At 38.7% G+C, this 19,855-nt stretch overlaps 1 protein-coding gene across 1 annotated transcript; it reads left to right on the forward strand.

Annotated features, from left to right (window-relative positions):
* The first annotated feature begins 202 nt into the window (after positions 1–202).
* Positions 203–19,456, forward strand: LOC101083211 (pancreatic lipase). The gene is made up of 13 exons (XM_006938207.2): positions 203–276; positions 419–464; positions 1,631–1,785; positions 6,482–6,604; positions 9,148–9,282; positions 10,547–10,658; positions 12,175–12,294; positions 12,411–12,530; positions 13,026–13,144; positions 15,979–16,108; positions 17,384–17,492; positions 17,976–18,140; positions 19,331–19,456. The coding sequence occupies exons 1-13, from the start codon at positions 274–276 to the stop codon at positions 19,392–19,394; spliced, it is 1,401 nt and encodes a 466-aa protein (XP_006938269.2). The 5' UTR covers positions 203–273; the 3' UTR covers positions 19,395–19,456.
* Positions 19,457–19,855: the final 399 nt, after the last annotated feature.

Below are 19,855 nucleotides of genomic sequence, written 5' to 3' on the forward strand. Positions count from 1 at the left end.
GAACCTTCTCTACAATGAAATTATGGTGATGCTGAGCATTATATAATCTCATTGAGACAGAACAGTCTGTATGAACCCTTTTCTCATCTTCCCACAAGTACTGTGGAAAACTTGACCTGCACTATCATTCTTGGTTTATTTATGATTAGAACCAGAAATGTGTACTTGGAACTTCCTCTCCTTTTCCATGGAACTTCTCAAAGAGATAAGGTTTGCTTATAAAAGGACCTTTAAGGCGCTATCTGCTTGTGTGTGGGACCTGACAGAATTGCCATGGTGAGTCAGGAAAACATATTTTCCAAGCCCTAATTTATTAGAACTTACTTATTTCCCCCAGAGGTCTAACTTAACTTGAATTACGCCAATCTTTTAAAAAACCTATTTAGTCAGACTTAATCATATTTTTAACTTTATTTAGATGCTGCTAATCTGGACACTATCGCTGCTGCTGGGAGCAGTAGTAGGTAAGAAAAGATATTTATGCAGTGCTGGAAGAGATTGCTTGCTTGGCACTTTCAAAAAAGTCTGTGATGGCTGAATTCAAGCCACTAGGGGATAAGGTGTGAGTGAGAAAGGTGCATGTTGAGAGCACAGACACCTGGAGTAAGGTTGCCAGATATAATCTAAGATATGCAGTTAAATTTGAATTTCAGATGCACAACGAGTGTTTCCGAGAAATGAATATGTGGCAAAGTTATACTGAAAAGTATTCATTGTCTACCTGAAACTCAAATTTAACTTTTACTTTTATTTGCTAATCTAGCAACCCTGACTTGGGAGTCCAGTGTGGGGTTTGAAACCTTGCTCCGCCAGCCACAAGTGTATTACCCTGAGCAAAATTCTTAACCTCTGCGTGCTTCACTATCTTCATCTGTAGAATGGGAATATAATACCGCCCCTAACGCAGGATACCTGTGAGACTTACGTAGTCCTGTAAATCGTCTTGCCTAGTACCTGTACCTTGCCTAGTAACATTTTGCAAATGCAGCCCTCACAACGGCTACGACTCCTACCACTACTATAATCCAGACTTAATCCTCCTGGACATCCCTCCCTTTGTGCTATTCTCTTATGGCTTAGCATTCAAGCATACAGTTGTGCCAAACCATGGATTTTCTGTTTGATTATTCACGAGCAGCTTCTTCATCGTAGGAATCCAAAATTCTCCTCAAACATAGGGGGCCAAAATACTTATAATGTATTGTTATATATATAATGTTCTGGCACTTGCATGAAGCTTAAGTTCTCTACCCAAAACCCAACACGAGAAGATGGCTGTGAGGAATTGAAAACCTCACCCCTCTCTACCAAGGCCTGGAAATACAAGGCTGCTCTTTTCTTGGGCACCAGTGGCCCAAGGGAGACATCTGCATTGAGAAGCTAGACCGAGTCCCAGCAAGGGCTGGACAGAGACAGAGGGGAGTGAGGTGGTCATACGTTGTAGAAATGAAGACCAGAAGCCTGGGATGTTGAAGCTGTTTTGTGAGTGCCTAGATAGGAATATGTCTGGGAATATGGAGGGGGTAAATATGTCACAAAATGTAATTTAACTCATATTCTGGCAGAGAGACCATTAAAAAGAGCATTCTGATTAGACTGACGTCCTTGAAACGCTTCTGGGTTATTACAGGAAAAGAAATCTGCTTCCCAAGACTTGGCTGCTTTAGCGATGATGCCCCATGGGCAGGAATTGCGCAAAGACCCCTCAAAATATTGCCCTGGCCTCCAAAAGATGTCAATACCCGCTTCCTCCTGTACACTAACGAGAACCCGAATAACTTTGAAGTAAGAGAACTCATTGTTTTCAGAACTAAGTTCTATCTATTTTATTTATAAAAAGTCCACTAACTTGATATTATTCTCTCTTTTGTTTTAATTTAGATTCACTTTATTTTCTATGGAAGAATAATTGACATACAATATTGTATTCATTTCAGGTGTATCACATAGTGATACCTATATCATATATATATATGTATATTATATACAATATATACGTTACAAAAGGGTCACCACAATAAGTCTAGCTACCATCTGTCACCGTACAAAGGTGTTACAATATTATTGACTATATTCCCTATGCTGTACGTTACATCCTTCTGTCTTATTTGTTACTAGAAAATTGTACCTCTTAATCCCCTTCACCTATTTAATCCATCTCCCTCCCTCCCTCCCGTTTTTGTCCATTCATCCATCAATGGACATATAAGTTGATTCCATATCTTGGCTATTATTAATAATACTGCAATGAATATAGGGATGCATATGTATACCCAAATTGGTGTTTTCATTTTTTTTTCAGATAAAAACCTAGAAGTGGAATTGCTGGATTATATGGTAGTTCTATTTTTAATTTATTGAGGAACCTCCATACCATTCGTTATTGGCGACTGCACCAATTTACATTACTGCCAACAGAGCATGAGGGCTCCTTTTTTTCCACATGCTCACCAACAGCTGTTAATTCTTGTCTTTTTGATAACAGCCATTCTTACAGATGTAAGGTGGTATCTCTTTATGGTCTTTATTTGCATTTACCTGATAATAAGTGATGTTGAGCATCTTTTCATATGCCTATTGGCATCTATATGTCTTGTTTTGGAAAAAAAATGCCTATTCAGGCTTCTGCCCATTATTTAATCTGACTGTTTTTTTGATATTCAGTTGTATGTGTTCTTTATATATTTTGGATGTTAACCCCTTATTAGATATATCATTGGCAAATATCTTCTCCCATTCAGTAGATTGCTTTTTCATTTTGTCAATGGTTTCCTTTGTTGTACACAGTCTTTTTAATCTGATGTAGTCCCATTTTTTTTATTTTTGCTTTCACTGTTCTTGTCTGAGGAGACAGATCCAAAAAATATTGCGAAGATTGATGTCAAAGAACTTACAGCCTATGTTTTCTTCTAGGAGTGCTATTGTTTCAGGTCATACATTTTGTCTTGAGTTTATTATTGTATATGGTGTAATAAAGTGTTCCAGTTTCATTCTTTTGCATGTGGCTGTCCCACGCCATTTATTGAAGAGACTGTCTTTGTCTCACTATATATTCTTGCCTTCTTTGTTGTAGATTAATTAACCATAGAAGTGTGAGTTTATTCCTGGGCTCTCTGTTCTGTGCCGTTATCTATTTTTCTGTATTTGTGCCAGAACCATAATGTTTTGATTACTCTAGCTTTGTAGTGTAGTTTGAAATCAAGAGTGTGACACGACTTTGTTCTTCTTTCTCAAGATTGCTTTGGCTACGCAGGGTCTTTTGAGGTTCCATACAAATTTTAGGATTATTTGTTCCAGTTATATGAAAAATGCCATTGATTTTTTTTGTAGAGATTGCATTGAATCTGTATATTGCTTTGGGTAGCATGAACATTTTAACAATATTACTTCTTCCAATCAATGAGCAAGGTAATCTTTCCATTTATTTATGTTGCCTTCAATTTCTTTAATCAGTGTCATTGTTCAGAGGACAGATCTTTCACTTCCTTGGTTAAATTTATTCCTAGGTATTTTATTCTTTTTGATGCAATCACAAATGAGATTGCTTTCTTAATGTCTCTTTCCGATAGTTTGTTATTAATGTGTAGAAATGTAATAGATTGGGGTATGTGGGGGGCTCAGTTGGTTGAGGAACCAACTCATGACTTTGGCTCAGGTCATGACCCCAGGATTGTGGATTGAGCTCTGCATCAGGCTCTGCATTGAGAGTGGAGTCTGCTTAAGATTCTCTCTCTTTCCCTCTATCTGTCTCCTCCACTTGCATTCTCCCTCTCTCTCTGTCTCTCAAAATAAATTATAAAAATAAATAAGAAGAAAAAATGCAACAGACTTCTGTAAATTGACTTTGTACCCTGCAACTTCACTTAATTCATTTTTTAGTTCTAATAGTTTTTTGGTGGAGGCTTTAGGGTTTTCTATATATAGTATCCTGTCATCTACAAATTGTGACAATTTTACTTCTTCCTTTCTAATCTGAATGACTTTTATTTATTTACTTATTTGTTTACTTATTTATTTATTTATTTACTTTTGCCTAAATGCTGTGGGTAGACTTCCAATATTATGTTGAATAAAAATGGCAAAAGTGGGCACCTTTGTTTTGTTCCTATTCTTGGGGTGGGGGGAAGCCTTCAGCTTTTCATTGTTCAGTATGATGTTAGCTGTGGGTTTGTCATATGTGTCTTTTATTCTGTTGAGACACATCTCTCTGTGTCCAATTTATTGAGGTTTTATCATAAATGGAAGTTGAATTTTGTGAAATGCTTTTTCTGCATCCATTGAGATGATCATTTGATTTTTATTCTTTGTTTTGTTAATGTGGTGTATCGCATTGATTGATGTGTGGATATTGAGCCATCCTTGCATCCCTGGAATAAACCCCACTTGATCATGTTACGTGATCCTTTTAATGTATTGTTGAATTCAGTTTGCTAATATTTTGTCGAGGATTTTTACATCTATGTTTATCAGGAATATTGGCTTGTAATCTTTCTGTAGTATCTGTCTGGTTTTTGTATTAGAATAATGCTGATCTCATAGAAGGAGTTCAGAGCCTCCTTTCCTCTTCAATTTTTTGGAATAGTTTGAGAAAGATGGGTATTAAGTCTTCTTTTTAAACGTTTGGTAGAAGTCACCTGTGAAACTGTCTGGTCCTGGACTTTTGTTTGTTGAGAGTTTAATTACTAATTCAATCTCCTTATTAGTAATCAGTCTGTTCAGATTTTATATTTCTTTCTGATTTAGTCTTGAAAGATTGTATGCTTCCAAGAATTTATTCATTTCTTCCAGGTTGTCCAATCTGTTGTATATAACTGTTACTAGTAGTTTCCTATGATCCTTTATATTTCTATGGTATCAGTTGTAACTTCTTTTTCATTTCTCATTTTATTTATTGGCCCTCTGTTTTTTTCTGGAAGAGAAGAGTCCAGCTAAAAGTTCATCAATTTTATTTGTTTTTCAAGGAAACAGCTTTTAGTTTTATTATTTTTCTATTGTATTTTTAAGTCTCTATTGCATTTATTTCCACTCTGATCTTTATTATCTCCTTCATTCTACTAACTTTGGGCTTTGTTTGTTCTTCTTTTTCTAGGTTTTCAGTTATCTAGTGTGTGGTTAGGTTGTTTATTGAGCTTTTTTTTTATTTCTTAATGTGGGCCTGTGTCACTGTAAACTTCCCTCTTAGAATTTCTTTTCTGTATCCCATAGATATTTGAACATTGCATTTACATTTTTATTTGTCTCAAGATATGTTTTTAACTACATCTTTGATTTCTTCCTTGACTGTTCCTTGACCCCTTGGTGCCACATAGTTTAGTCTCCACGTGTCTGTGGTTTTTTTCACTTTTCTTCTTGTAATTGATTTCTAGTTTCATACCAATGTGGTCAGAAAATATGCTTGATATGATTTCAATCTTCTTAAATTTATCAAGGCTTGTTTTGTGGCCTAACATGTGCCTTATTCTGGAGAATGTCCATGTGCGCTTGAGAAGAATGTGTATTCTGCCATTTTTGGATAGAATGTCCTATAAATATATGTTAAGTCCATCTGTTCTAATGTGTTGTTTAAGACCACTCTTTCCTTATTGATTTTCTGTTAGATGATCTATCCATTTATATAAATAAGATGTTAAAATTCCCAGCTATTTTTGTGTTACTTTAAATTTCTTCCTTTGCATCTATTAATATTTGCTTTATATACTTAGGTGTTGCTATGTTGAGTGATTAAATATTTTGAAGGGCTATATCTTCTTACTTAATAGATCTTTTATCTTTATGTAAAGCCCTTCTTTGTTTCTTCTTACAGACTTTGTTTTAAAGTCTATTTTGTCTCATTTAAGTATTGCTACTCCAGCTTTCTTTTTGTTTCCATTTACTTAAAATATCTTTTTCCATCCCTACATTTTTAGTCTGCAAGTGTCTTTAGATCTGAAATGACCTAAAATGATCTAGTAGGCAGCATATAGACTGGTCTTATTTTTTAATCCATTCAGCTACTCTTTGTCTTGATTGGAACTTAATGTCATTCTTATCCTACCTCTATGTTGCCATTTAGTAAATATTCTAAGTATTGTTATATACATGTGTATACACACACACACATATATATATATATATATGTATATATAAACTCTCCCAATATCATATATAATCTCCCAACATTACACACACACCCACACACACAGGCACACACACAGACACACACACACACAGCAAAGCCATCCATTGCATGAAAACAAGATCCCTACATCAATGTTATAGCGCATGTTTATCCTGACTAAAGCAACTGCAGAAATGTTATGATGTCTGGGAAGTAGTGGCTTGATGATGGTTGCAAATAGCTTGCCTGTAATAGGAGAATCCATATTCACGAGGATCTCAAGTCTTGGCGGTCTTTTCCTACTCGTCATCTCTCTCCGTGTACAAATGATTCTATTGGACGCTCTAAGAAACTTGGCATTAAACACTTTTCTTCTCAAAATAGGAAATTATTGCAGATGAATCAACTATCATGAGCTCTAATTTCAACACAGATAGAAAAACCCGCTTCATTATTCATGGATTCATAGACAAGGGAGAAGAAAACTGGCTGTCCAAAATATGCAAGGTAAGATATGGTAATCAATGAAGGGAAGGCTGCTTCCAGCCTGATGATTAACAATGAGTAATGCACAGGCCCCAACCAATCAGGACAAATGCTAGCCACTATGACACCAGAGGATCACCTGACTCTTTTGGGCCTAGGGATTCTGGGTAAGGTCCAGGAGGTGGTAGAGGGGTAGAAGGGACCTGGAACAGTCAGGGAAGCAAGGTTGGCAAGCATTTGTTGGCTCTGTGTAGTAGCTGTTTAATAACTAATACAGAGATATTTCAAAATTTTAGCAAGGAATGTTGCCATACTGATGCAATATTGTATTTTCAATAACTTTCCATTTTTTTCAAGAGGCTTTAATTTCCATTTGAAGAACTAAGATAACTTATTTTGCCCAAACTAATTGTTTTCCTTTGATTTTCACTTGCTACTCTTTGATCTCCTATGGTAGCAGTATCTAGGAAAACTCTGTATGTTTTCATTGACAGCTTCTGTTGTTTCAACAGTAGTGATCCAATTTTCTTTAATTTGTCTTTGGCTATGTGCCTCATTATAATGAAGAATTAAAAGACAGAAAATCAAAGAGAACAATTTTTCCTAGCAACTGCTAGTGCTTGAGGAACATTATCATTGATTCATTTATTCAACAAGCTTCTGTGGCCAGCGTGGTGCACAGGTGCAGTTATTTCTTCATAGGTCTAAAAAAAAAAAGACACAAAGGTTTTCCTGAACACTCTTAATTTCAGACCTATCTATGACTCAAGCCAAAGGCTGGATTGAGTCAACTCTAGAGACTATCTGCTGATCCTGACGATAGCCAAAATTAATGAGCTTCATGTCACAAGTTCAAAAATAGTAAAACCTTAATTTGTCTTCTAAAATAATTTAAAGCTGATGATTACTGGGGAGAGGGTAGTAATAGATTTTTATACAACAGGGAAGGAAAAAGACTATGATTCTTAGCTCAAAGGGGATGTAAATTTTTAGATATGGGTATACAATTTATTTCCAAAATCCCAAAAGCAGATTTATTTTTCTTGCATGCTTTGGCTCTGACAAAATGGTTACTTTAGGATGGAGAAATAAGTGGATTAAACTAGAAAGTTGGGGCGCCTGGGTGGCTGAGTCGGTTGAGCATACGACTCTTGGTTTCAGCTCAGGTCATGATCTTGCGGTTCGTGAGTTCGAGCCCCATATTGGGCTCTGCGCCAACAGTGCAGAGCCTACTTGTAATTCTCTCTCCCTCTCTCTCTGCCCCTCCCCTGCTCTCCCTCTCTCTCAAAATAAATAAATTTAAAATAAAACCTAGAAGATTAAAGGTCCTAGACTCTAGTTCTAACTCTTTACTTAGCTAACCGTGACATTAGCAAACTATTTTCCCTCTTTGGATATTTCTATCTGTAAAATAAAATAATTGGAGATGATTTATAAAATTGCTTTATTCTTCCGAATGTCTTCTTGGAAAAAAAGTGGAGATACGTATAAACATACATACACCCAAACAGACAAAATTCCTGCTAGATCTAACATTCATGAAACTATCATTGACCCCCATCAGACAAGGCTTCCAGTAGATATCTGGTGGGTTATGCTTTTATGTGAAATAACTCTTCAGTGATGTATAATAAAATATGTTCATCCAGAAACTTTGATTAGTCTTTCCATCATGGAAAAGCTTACTCATTTACTGTCAGTATATTTATTTAAGAGGGTCCTAACATAGGCTTTCATTTATTCATTAGTCCAATAAATATTTATTGAACACCCACTATGTGCCAGGAACTATTTGAGGCCCTGAGGATATAGCAGTGAACAAAACAGGCAATGTCGTGGGGTACATTTTAATAAGGGACAATGTAGGCTTATGACATTTATGATGATCTAATGAGACAATCCACTGTACCACATTTTATACATTTCTTCTTGCAGCAAATGTCTATTTATGTGTTACAGTAGATATCCCAAGAATCCAGTTCCCATTATGGCCAAACCTTCAATTTGGAGCACATGTTAAACTTTTTTTTATATATTATTTATTTTTGAGAGAGAGAGAACATGAGTGGGGGAGGGACAGAGAGAGAGAGAGAGAGAGAGAGAGAGAGAATCCAAAGCAGGCTCCAGGCTCTGAGCTGTCAGCACAGAGCCTGACCCTGGGCTTGAACCCATAAACCACAAGATCATGACCTGAGCCGAAGTTGGACGCTTAACCAACTAAATCACCCAGGCACCCCAGAGCACATGTTAAGCTTTAAATTTCAACTTGTTGGGATGAGCACTGGGTGTCGTATGGAAACCAATTTGTCAGTAAATTATATTAATAAAAATGAAATAAAATAAAATAAATGAAAAATAAATAAACAGAAAAAAATAAAAGGAATTTCATAACCATAACAGACTAGAAGTTGTGTTTGTTGTTTGGGGGTTTGGGTTTGTTGTTCGGTTTGTTGTTTGGGGTTGTTTGTAGAGGTCGAGAAGGGAATTTACCCTCATTCTCAAATGTGTTATTAATTAATAAACATCCCCAATTATTCACCCATTTATTGTGTCTATTCCATCAGAACTTGTTTACAGTGGAAAGTGTGAACTGCATCTGCGTGGACTGGAAAAGTGGCTCCAAAACCGGTTACACTCAGGCCTCACAGAACATCCGGATTGTGGGGGCAGAAGTGGCATATTTTGTTGAAGTTCTTCAGGTAACTACCTCCAAGTTATATAAAAGCCCATCCACATTGCTCCCTGGGATTCTCCTTCAAAAAAAAGAAAAAAAGATGCTGTAGGTATGATAATTATGAAAGACATTTCTCTACTGAGATTTGGCTTTCCCCATGGTTGAAAAGAAATACACAGTATCGATCAATCAATCAGTCAATCTAGATTTGGGCTTCTATTCCTATTAAAGTCAATAAAGTAGTTCTTTCAGCAACCAGGTAGGCTGTTTCTATTGAATCCCACCAGCATTTCTTTGAACTTTATCAGTTATAAATTACAAACAAGTTGGCATGATATAAAAACAAGTTGGCATGATAACGTCAACCTTAAGGTTAAACTATCTTGTTTTTGTTTTTTTTTTTTTTATGTTTTTTTTATTTATTTTTTTTTAATTTTTTTTTTCAACGTTTATTTATTTTTGGGACAGAGAGAGACAGAGCATGAATGGGGAAGGGGCAGAGAGAGAGGGAGACACAGAATCTGAAACAGGCTCCAGGCTCTGAGCCATCAGCCCAGAGCCCGACGCGGGGCTCGAACTCCCGGACCGCGAGATCGTGACCTGGCTGAAGTCGGACGCTTAACCGACTGCGCCACCCAGGAGCCCCTGTTTTTTTTTATGTTTTTAACAGAAGCACAATGACAGCAAGCTAATCTAATTTGGTAACAAAAAACCTTAAAAAATGTTAACCCGGAATTTGCTTAAGTAAATGCTTTTATTATTATTTTCTAACCCGAATACTTGCTTCAGCACCGCTGGGTAACAATTCCTTATACCTGGCGAGGATTTCCTCTACATAGTAAAAGAACAGAGATTCCTACTTCCACCAGTTTAAATGTTAAACCATTGCCATATTCTGTTATAACTGGGGGGGAAAAGTCCGTGGAAATCAGTTGCTTTGAAGGGGCAGCACGTCTTCTTTTTTTTAAATTCTTTTTTTAACGTTTATTTATTTTTGAGACAGAGAGAGACAGATCATGAACGGGGGAGGGTCAGAGAGAAGGAGACACAGAATCTGAAACAGGCTCCAGGCTCTGAGCTGTCAGCACAGAGACCTACGCGGGGCTCGAACTCGCGTACCTGGAGATCATGACCTGAGCCAAAGTCAGCTGCTTAACCGGCTGAGCCACCCAGGCGCCCCCAGCACGTCTTCTTAAAACTCAAGTTTTGAGGGGAATCTTCTTCTGTGGCCATCTTGAATTTTGATATATTTGAAAACATTCTGAAGACGTTTTCTTTCCAACAAACAGTCAGCATTTGGGTACTCACCTTCCAACGTCCACATCATTGGCCACAGTCTGGGTGCCCACGCAGCTGGAGAGGCAGGAAGGAGGATCAATGGGACGGCTGGGCGAATCACAGGTTGGTCAAACAGTAAAAGCTGAAAAATTGGACTAAGCGTTGCCTACATGGGTCTAAACGGATGGCAGTTTGGCATTTTCTGAATTGGGCCACATGATCGGGAATCAGTATGTTCTGAGGACTTGCGAATTTTTTACTAATATTGATCTTTGGTCTACAGAGCCCTGGTTTTTTGTTAGTTTGTTTGGTTTTGTTTTGTTTGTTTTTTGTGCTTTTTTGTTTTTTTGTTTTTTTTTTTTTTTTTGTTTTTTGAGAGAGAAAGCAGGGGAGGGGCAAAGGGAGAGGGAGAGAGAGAATCTTAAGCAGGCTTCATGCCCAGCACGGAGCCCAACTCGGGGCTCAAACTTACAACCATGAGATCATGGCCTGAGCCGAAATCAAGAGCTGGACACTTAACCGAGTTACCCAAGTGCCCCCATCTGTTTAACATATGTGTGTGTGTGTGTGTGTGTGTGTGTGTGTATACACACACATATATTGCATGTGACTAAAATTTGAATTAAGAACATCAGAAAGTCTTATTCACATCTCTTTTCCTGTTTTCAGGCATTCACAAAGGACAAGTCTCGTGACTAGAATAAAGAGAATAAATAACAAAATAAATAATAAATAGAATTAAATCTAAAGAGTTCAAGATATATAATTTATTATATTACACTTTGACAGCAATTGATAATTAGCGTAATCCTCACCCACCCTGAGCTAAGAGTTACAGGATACAGGTGGTTAGGACAGGCTGATCAGTCCTGCAGGCTGCTAGTTAGATAAAAAATATTATTCCACAAATCTCAGACTGATTGCTTCTGGCCAATGGGGCCACATGTTGTATATACTCAGGCCCTAAAACGACCTTGTAAGTTTATAGGAAAGACTTTGCTATCCTGGATCTGAGAGGTGACTATTTCAGGGAGCAGTCACTTTTCTTTTCCATCTTTGCACTCTGTCTCCAACCTTCTGATTCTTTTTTTTAATACCTTGGGCAAATGGTTCATGTTTGGATTGGTGGGGGCATCCAGATGTCTATCATTAATTTGCTGGAGAGAACATTCTTTCTCGTGGTCCATGACTGTTTACAAGAGCCTACTCAGCCAGGCACTTTGTGAAGTTGTGGTCCTGGTGACCATGAATACCGAAGTCCTTGCCTTTATAGGATTTTACAGGAGAGTGGGGCAGGTGGGGGAGGGAAGACTTCTTTTAGCCTGAACAGCTTTTAGGAGTCTCATGTCTCCCAGAGTCTAGCTCTTTCCCTATAACTGTTGCTAGTGGCCTGGATTGTCCCAGTGACTAAACATCCATAAGGAGAGCCAAATTTCATGGTTTGAGAAAAATTTGCTATAATTTGAATAGTGAATTAGACACAGAAAGTGGAATAAGATGATAAGGTAGGGAAGAACTACCTTATCTCTTTCCATAAATAAGTCATGGTTCCCACCAATGCTTGCACTTGGGTAGGTAATTAACAAAGAAAGGTGAATGCATACACTGATATTAACATGACACATCCTATCTACTTTAGGGTTGGATCCAGCTGAACCTTGCTTTGAGGGCACACCTGACTTAGTCCGATTGGACCCCAGCGATGCCCTGTTTGTGGATGTAATTCACACAGACGCTGCCCCTATAATCCCTAACATGGGTGAGTTCTGCAATTCATCCTCCACGAATGTTTACTAACTCTACACAGTAGAGTGTTTTAGAGCGTTTTGACTCTATACAGTAACATGAACTTTCTCATATTTTAAAATTCCTCAGGGTTTGGAATGAGCCAAACCGTAGGCCATCTAGATTTCTTTCCAAATGGAGGAAAAGAAATGCCCGGATGTCAGAAGAACATTCTCTCTCAGATCGTTGACATAGATGGGATCTGGGAAGGTAAAAACCATTATGGACATGAAGAGATTTTCCTAGGGGAACATTTGTATTTCATTTTACTAAATTTGCTAAGTATTTTGGTACAGGTCTCACATTTTCTGTAATGAAGGACTTTTAACACAAAATATGGCCTTTTCACTGAGGAAAGTTGGGCATGAGGAGACCCTAGGAAAGAAAATGTAATTGTAGTCAACTTTCCAAGGATCTAATTCAGGGAATGCATTACTAAGTTGTACTTATATCTATATGGACCAGTCTTTTCCTTCTAAAGTTATTTTTCCATTTCGTTTAGCTATGGCATTACTATTAAATTTTTCAATAGTACTTAACTTCTGATCACATCACAAACCATAAATACACTGTATCCATGATTTTGTTCTGTGCCCACCATGAGTTCACACTAATTAGAAAAATCTACTCAACAACTGTGTTCTAATCATGACATTGGAAAAATAAAATCTGTTGCTGATGTGTAAATCATTTCTGATTTCCAAGGGACCCGTGACTTTGTGGCCTGTAATCACTTAAGAAGCTACAAGTATTACTCTGATAGCATCCTTAACCCCGATGGCTTTGCAGGATTCCCTTGTGCCTCTTACAGTGTTTTCTCTGCAGTAAGTAGATTCCACTTTGTACCTGAAGAATTTTGTAGCCATCACATCCTCATGACGTATGGTTCACTGGACGCGACATGCATTCAGTGAATGTCACTATATTATTGCCACATTATTTATACTTTTAATCGTACATATTTTTAATTGAAGTACATTGACATTATTGTAATAGTGATAAGGCAGTGGAGAACTTTAGAGGAATAGGCTTATATGCTGAAATGTCCACTTTGTTCTCTATCACTCCAGTATGTATCAGGTAAATGTTCAAACTTGTCTTAGAAATATTGTGAGCAAAAAAAAAAAAAAAAGTAGTCTAAGGAAATCTGAGCTATGGCTCCAGGATGCTGATACATATGGAAAACTTGTCTTAAATGCTGATCCTATAAAACTATATCATTATGGACATGTGGATATTTCTGTGCAACCTTATAATTATCAAGTTTTTTGTTTCTTTGCTTGATTTTGAGTTTTCATCTTGCTTGGTATTCGCTAGACATCTGGGTTAAAAACCTTAAATGTGATCTTGAAAGTGATATATCTATTGCCTGTTATTTTTTTTAACATTTATTCATTTTTAAGAGACAGACAGAGAGCATGAGTGGGGGAGGGGCAGAGAGAGAGAGAAACACAGAATCTGAAGCCAGCTCCAGGCTCTGAGCTGTCAGCACAGAACCCGATGCAAGGCTCAAACTCACGAACTGTGAGATTATGACTTTAGCTGAAGTCAGATGCCTAACTGACTGAGCCACCCAGGTGCCCTTTGCCTGTTATTTTTTATTGCTCTTCTTTTCACTATAAATTTTTTCAAGGAAAAATATGTGATCCGTGTCATTTAATAAATAAAATTTTAAGTAACATGCCAGGTGAAGTCATAGTTACAAAGGATGTATCACTTCGTGATGAAGAGAAAGGGTCTGAAACCTGATTTCACTATGAAATGGTTGAATGATTTGAACAAAATTCTTAACCTAAGGCAGTTTTTTCATTTCTAAATGGAATAATAATGGGAGACTCCATAGGTTTTGTGGGAGGATTTTATGAGATGCTATGTTTTAATTGCTTAGCCCAGAATCTAAAATATAATAACTAGCATTCAACAAATGTTGGCTATATGTGTATGTGATATGCATGTTTTATTTGCAGTATAGCTTATGCATGCAAGAACACCAACCCCCTTCTTTGGTCTAGCTTTGTTTTTATCTTGTTCCCAAATCCCCAATCTCTAGGTAATGGTAAAACAAGCAAAGAAGCTTTCGGTTTCATTCAGTTAAAATTTAGTCTGATTCAGTAATATGTTTAGACCTTTTAAGTGATGCTCATACACTTTTTTTTTTTTGACGATGGCCGGGAGAGAGAGAGAACGTGTGCACGAAGTGTGCATGCTAGCAGGGAAAGGACAGGGGGAGAGGGAGAGGAAGAGAGAATTTTAAGTAGGTTCCACACCCAGCACCGAGTCCAACATGGGGCTCTCAAGACCAAGAGATCATGAGCTGAGCTGAAATTGAGAGTCAGCCACTTAACCTACTGAGCCACCCAGGCATCCTACTCAGACACTTCTGTAAGAAAATGTTATCAGTTAGAGCACCTGGGTGGCTCAGTCCGTTAAAGCGTCTGACTTCGGTCATGATCTCGTGGTTCATGAGTTCTAGCCCCATGTCAGGCTCTGTGCTGACAGCTCAGAGACTGGAGTCTGCTTCGGATTCTGTGTCTCCCTCTCTCTCTCTGCCCTCCCCTGCTTGTACTCTGTCTCTCTCTCAAAAATAAATAAAAACATTAAAAATAAATAAATACTTAAAAAAAAAAAAGAAAATGTTACCAGTTTTGCATATATCCCAGCCTTTGGACCCCTTCATCAGTTTCCCCCCAAGCTGGTATTGGCACAGTGATCACGGGGGTGGTGGTCAGTTTGTGTGCAGGGCAGAGGGGAGAACTTGGGGGTCTGCATTTTTGATGAGCATGTGGCTGGTGTCTGCAGATAATGTCTCAGCACATATACTCTTCTGCTTTGGCCAACTTTCCCAGATAGCTCTGGCCATTTCTTCCTGACTGGCTCAGTCTCCCCTTAGTTTTTGCTGGATGCAGACCCCGACTCTGGCCCAGTCCCCATCTGGTTCATTGATCCAAGAGACTGCCCCTCGCCTCCATTGCGGAGCAGGCTTGCCCCTCCATAGCAGGAATTGTGCTGTTTGTCTCTCCCATTGTGTTTCTCCCTCTCCCTTTTCTTCCCATAATTCCTTGACCCAGAAAGAGGACATTTTTCTATGTGATATATATCTTCTCCACACCCCAACCTCACAGCTACGACTTAAAGGCCAACTGGGGCATTTTCTGCTCACATTGGGAAAACTCTTAGATCTGAATCCTTCAGACCTTAACATGCTAAGTGGAAGCTAAAAATTTTGGGAAAAACCTGACTTTTGAGCCTTTCATCCTACTAATGGGCCCGCTTTTGCATATCAGAGCTCCTCATCCCCTCTGCTCTTCCTTTTGCAATCTTTCTAAAATAAATTCTAACCCCTGGAGGCAGATGGACGTCTTGGGGGGCCACTTGAGCAACTTACAAAGGCAAGAGACAAGATTAAAATATATGTAGAAATATATATCTAAATTCCCTTTTCGTATGATTTCTATAATATTTTTGTTAGTATCGTGTCATTGAACATTAAAATCACTGGTTTATCATCGTAACTAATGAAATGCTTTTTAACCTTTGCTGAGATACTATGAAAATCCTCTTTCGCCATCAGTACAGAATTGGCTTTAGAATGTTTGAATCGCAATAACACGTGGAGAAAGAGGGTGCACTTCATTCATCATTTGTTAATTTCCCCTAGAACAAGTGCTTCCCCTGCCCCAGTGAAGGCTGCCCACAGATGGGTCATTATGCTGACAGATTTCCTGGAAAAACAAACGGAGTGGGCCAGATATTTTATCTAAACACTGGTGATGCCACCAACTTTGCCCGTAAGTCTCTACTATATTTGCCTTAAATCCTTAATGCTCTGTATTTTATCATGTTTGGTGAAAATGTGTGAAATTGCTCTTCCGCAGAAAAGTTGGAAACACTCTTCCCAAACATGGAAAAATATTCAAAAGCCGTCATGCTCAATGTAACTCGGGCTCAACGGGGGCAACAGAACAGAGTTTTGGGGGCCTGAACTAAAAATGATACCAAGATTGATTCCTTCATATTCGATTCTGGTGCTGAATTCAGGGGGCTTCTTCTGCTCCAGACCCTTCCAAGTTTCACTAAAGAAAATTCTGAGGTTTTGTACAAGCAGAAAAGTAACCCAGGAGAGAGGTGGCAGAGATTGTGGGAATGGAAGGGAGTTGACAGATCGAAGAGGTGTTTAGGGCGGTAGCCTCCATGGGTGATAGGAATTAGAGGGTGCAGGGATGGTAAGGCATGGGGACAGCCCCCAGGTTTCCTTCCTGGGTCACAGAGGAAGAAAACTATTGGAGCCAGAGGGGTTGGCCGCACTGTAAAAACTAAAGCCAAGTTTAATCCCCTCCTCAGTTTGACCCAGGCTAGCTCTAAATGGCATAAACTGCTAGTTAAGTATGGACTGGTACCATAGAGTGGTTACCATAACTTAATACATTTCCAATGGCAATGGAAAGCTAAATTATGGAATTTTTTAAATAAGTGTAGACAACTCAGACCTGTGAAAAGGAATTGATGAAAATGTCACACTCTACCATTTTCCCGCTTTCTTTTAACATAAAGTTCTTAGAATATTCAAAAACAAATTGCTAGGGCAAGAAATTGAAAGCAAAATATATGACTTACTTACATTTACTTGAAATTTCTTGATTTTGGAATGATTCTGTACTCCTGCCCTGCCCCCACATCTGCCTTCTGAACATTTAGATAAAGGAGTATCTATTTGCTTACAAGAACGGCCAATACTGAGTCACCTGGGTGACTCAGTTGGTTAAGAATCCATCTATTGATTTCAGCTCAGGTCATGATCTCAAGGTTGGTGAGATCTGCCCTGTGTCAGGCTCAGTGCTGACAGTGTGGAGCCTGCTTGGGATTCTCTCTCCCTTCCTCTCTATCTGTCCCCCACCCCCCACCAATGCTTTCTCTCTCTCTCAAAGTAAATGAATAAATAATTTAAAAAAACAATGCTATATATAAATTACTCAAAATTCAGCAGCAGTGGCATCCAATTAAGCCTGTTTTCAGAATATCTTCTGCACAAGCTGACATTTTGCAAATATTTTCACCCTGTGCAGGTTGGAGGTATAAGGTAGCTGTCACGCTGTCTGGAAGGAAGGTTACAGGACACGTGCTAGTGACCTTGTTTGGAAATAAAGGGAATTCTAAACAATATGAAATTTTCAAGTGAGTAAAATATTACTCTAAGCTGTTTGTTTTACCTTGCACCTTAATACATTTCAGAATACATTTCTGTTTCAGAATTTTTTTTTCTCTGCTATTTCCTGAGAAAACCACTGATGTCCGTTTTGATGCGTGGCATCTGGTTTATAATCAGTAAATCAGTATCCTGCCCACAAAACAACCGGCAAAAGACGATATGATGATGTCATCACTTATTAAATTGTGGGAGAATTGTGACCAAAACATATCTGAAATTTTGTTAAAGTAAGGATGACATTAAAGCAATACGAGTTATTGCTGGCAAATGACCTGCCACTGAGTTACCATACCTGTCTGCAGCACTTAACACATCCGGATGGCAAACGTACTACCAGTCACCTTACTAGAGATGCGTTGTTAGCTGGTTTTAGAACCTTATATGTATATATTGATGTGTATATTTTTGTATGTTCACGTAACGTTTTCATTAACTTCTCAACTCCCAAGGGGCACTCTCCAACCCGACAGCACTCACTCCAACGAATTTGACTCTGATGTGGATGTTGGAGATTTGCAGAAGGTTAAATTTATTTGGTACAACCGGGTGATCAACCCAACTCTACCCAGAGTGGGAGCGTCCAAGATCATGGTGGAAAGAAACGACGGAAAAGTGTAAGTAATAAAAATCCAAAGAGATTTGCTGCGCTGCGTCATTTTTGCAATCCTATTCCCACTGGAAGTCTACTTTAAGTTAAATCTATAGTTGTTCTCCCACATCATGGTCACAGTTGCTTTCCCAATTGCTTCTGTTTCTTTGCTAAAAAGAGCAGAATTTCAAGGGGATAATTTTGAGAGATTTGTAGATGGGTATGTGTTATTTGATACATGTGTTAAAATGAGAATCTGGCTTCATGACCCTAAGTTAAAAAGAATGATTTCATTTAGCAACTGTGTGTGACAGCAGATCACTGGTTGCCTGGGGAGAGGAGAGATAGGAGGGATGAGAAGGAGAGATGACAAAGCCACAGGAGAGTAGTTGGGGACAATGAATATGTTTACTCTCTTGATGGTGGGAATGGGATGGGGAGACTACTCTCATCCCCTTAGAAGATAATTCAGTGAAGGCCCAATGCCATAATTCGTGGGCAGGAAATTTGACTTCAGCAAGTTGCTAACTGCCACCAAAAAAATTCAGCTCACTTTTATTTATACATAGTGTGTGTGCCCTTCATCTCTTGTGTCCTTCATCAAGATTAGTGTTTAACCTTTAATGCGCTATTTGAGAACCTTCCAGCCATCAGACCACAGGGAGGGAAATGAAGATGAAGAGAAAAGGCATCTTCTCAGAACCTTGTCTGTGCCAGGCACTTGACATATGCCTCTATATGTTATTAAAGAAAATTAGCTTCCAAGCAAACTGAGCATTGTTTAGTCTCATGGGTAATGCTCGTCAGTTTCAATTCAATCATTGAATTGAAATAAGTGAATGTAACACCAGGACCTCAGAAATATCCCTTTGGCTGATTTCTCATCATACCACTGACCCTACTTTTCTTCAGTTGCATCGATTGACGACGTGCCAAGTGCTCGGTAGGTGTTTTTAGGATATGACAAATGAACACTCTGTTTTTAGGGGCATCCAATGACACCGCCTCCCTCTGCTATTGCACAGCCATGAGAGCACTGGAAAGGAGAATTCAGTCCTCTATACAGAAGAGGCCTGCCTTCCCTTGGCCAATGTCTGCTCTCGGGCACATGGAGTGGCTCTCGCTCAGACTCGGGAGGACAGAGGCTGTCTTTATGCTCCAACACACCAGCCGGGTAGCAGGAAAAGCTGACTTCCTGTTGTTTTGTCTCTGCAGGTTCAATTTCTGTAGTCAAGAAACTGTGAGGGAAGATATTCTGCTCACTCTTACCCCGTGTTAGGAGCAGCTGACATGTGACCACCGCACCTTACTGCTAATAAAATCTACTGGTGAAGCAATCCATTCCTTTGCCACCATGTCCATTTTTTCCAATATAACTTTTGTGTAATGTGATTAAAACCCAAATTCTGGAGTTGGTCTGAAGAACCACAAATGACTGTTGAAGCTGGTTACATACCTATTATGTGGCATTGGAGCTTTGAGAATATTGTTTACTTGGCACTGGCATCATGCCCATTGCTAATATTACTGATGTCATTCTGATCACGTAAGGCAGACTTCCAGATCCAAGATGATCCCCTCCCAGTGTGCACATGGCCAAGTACCAACCTTTATCATTTTCCCATCTTTACATTTGTTGGGGGTAATCAGACATCTCAGAAAAGATGACACATAAGGATAAAAGGACATAGCAGATCCAATGCTTCCTAACCAGTCCCCCTGCTCCCAGTGGGGTCCCCC

This window comes from Felis catus, chromosome D2, assembly GCF_018350175.1.
Source record: "Felis catus isolate Fca126 chromosome D2, F.catus_Fca126_mat1.0, whole genome shotgun sequence".
NCBI classification, from domain to species: Eukaryota; Metazoa; Chordata; class Mammalia; order Carnivora; family Felidae; genus Felis; species Felis catus.

What these genes read in the sequence shown, in the direction of transcription:
- LOC101083211 (XM_006938207.2), top strand. An exon ending in AGAACCCGAATAACTTTGAA is followed by an intron (nt 1,786 to 6,481) that starts GTAAGAGAACTC and finishes TTCTCAAAATAG; the next exon opens with GAAATTATTGCAGATGAATC. An exon ending in CCCTATAATCCCTAACATGG is followed by an intron (nt 12,295 to 12,410) that starts GTGAGTTCTGCA and finishes AAAATTCCTCAG; the next exon opens with GGTTTGGAATGAGCCAAACC.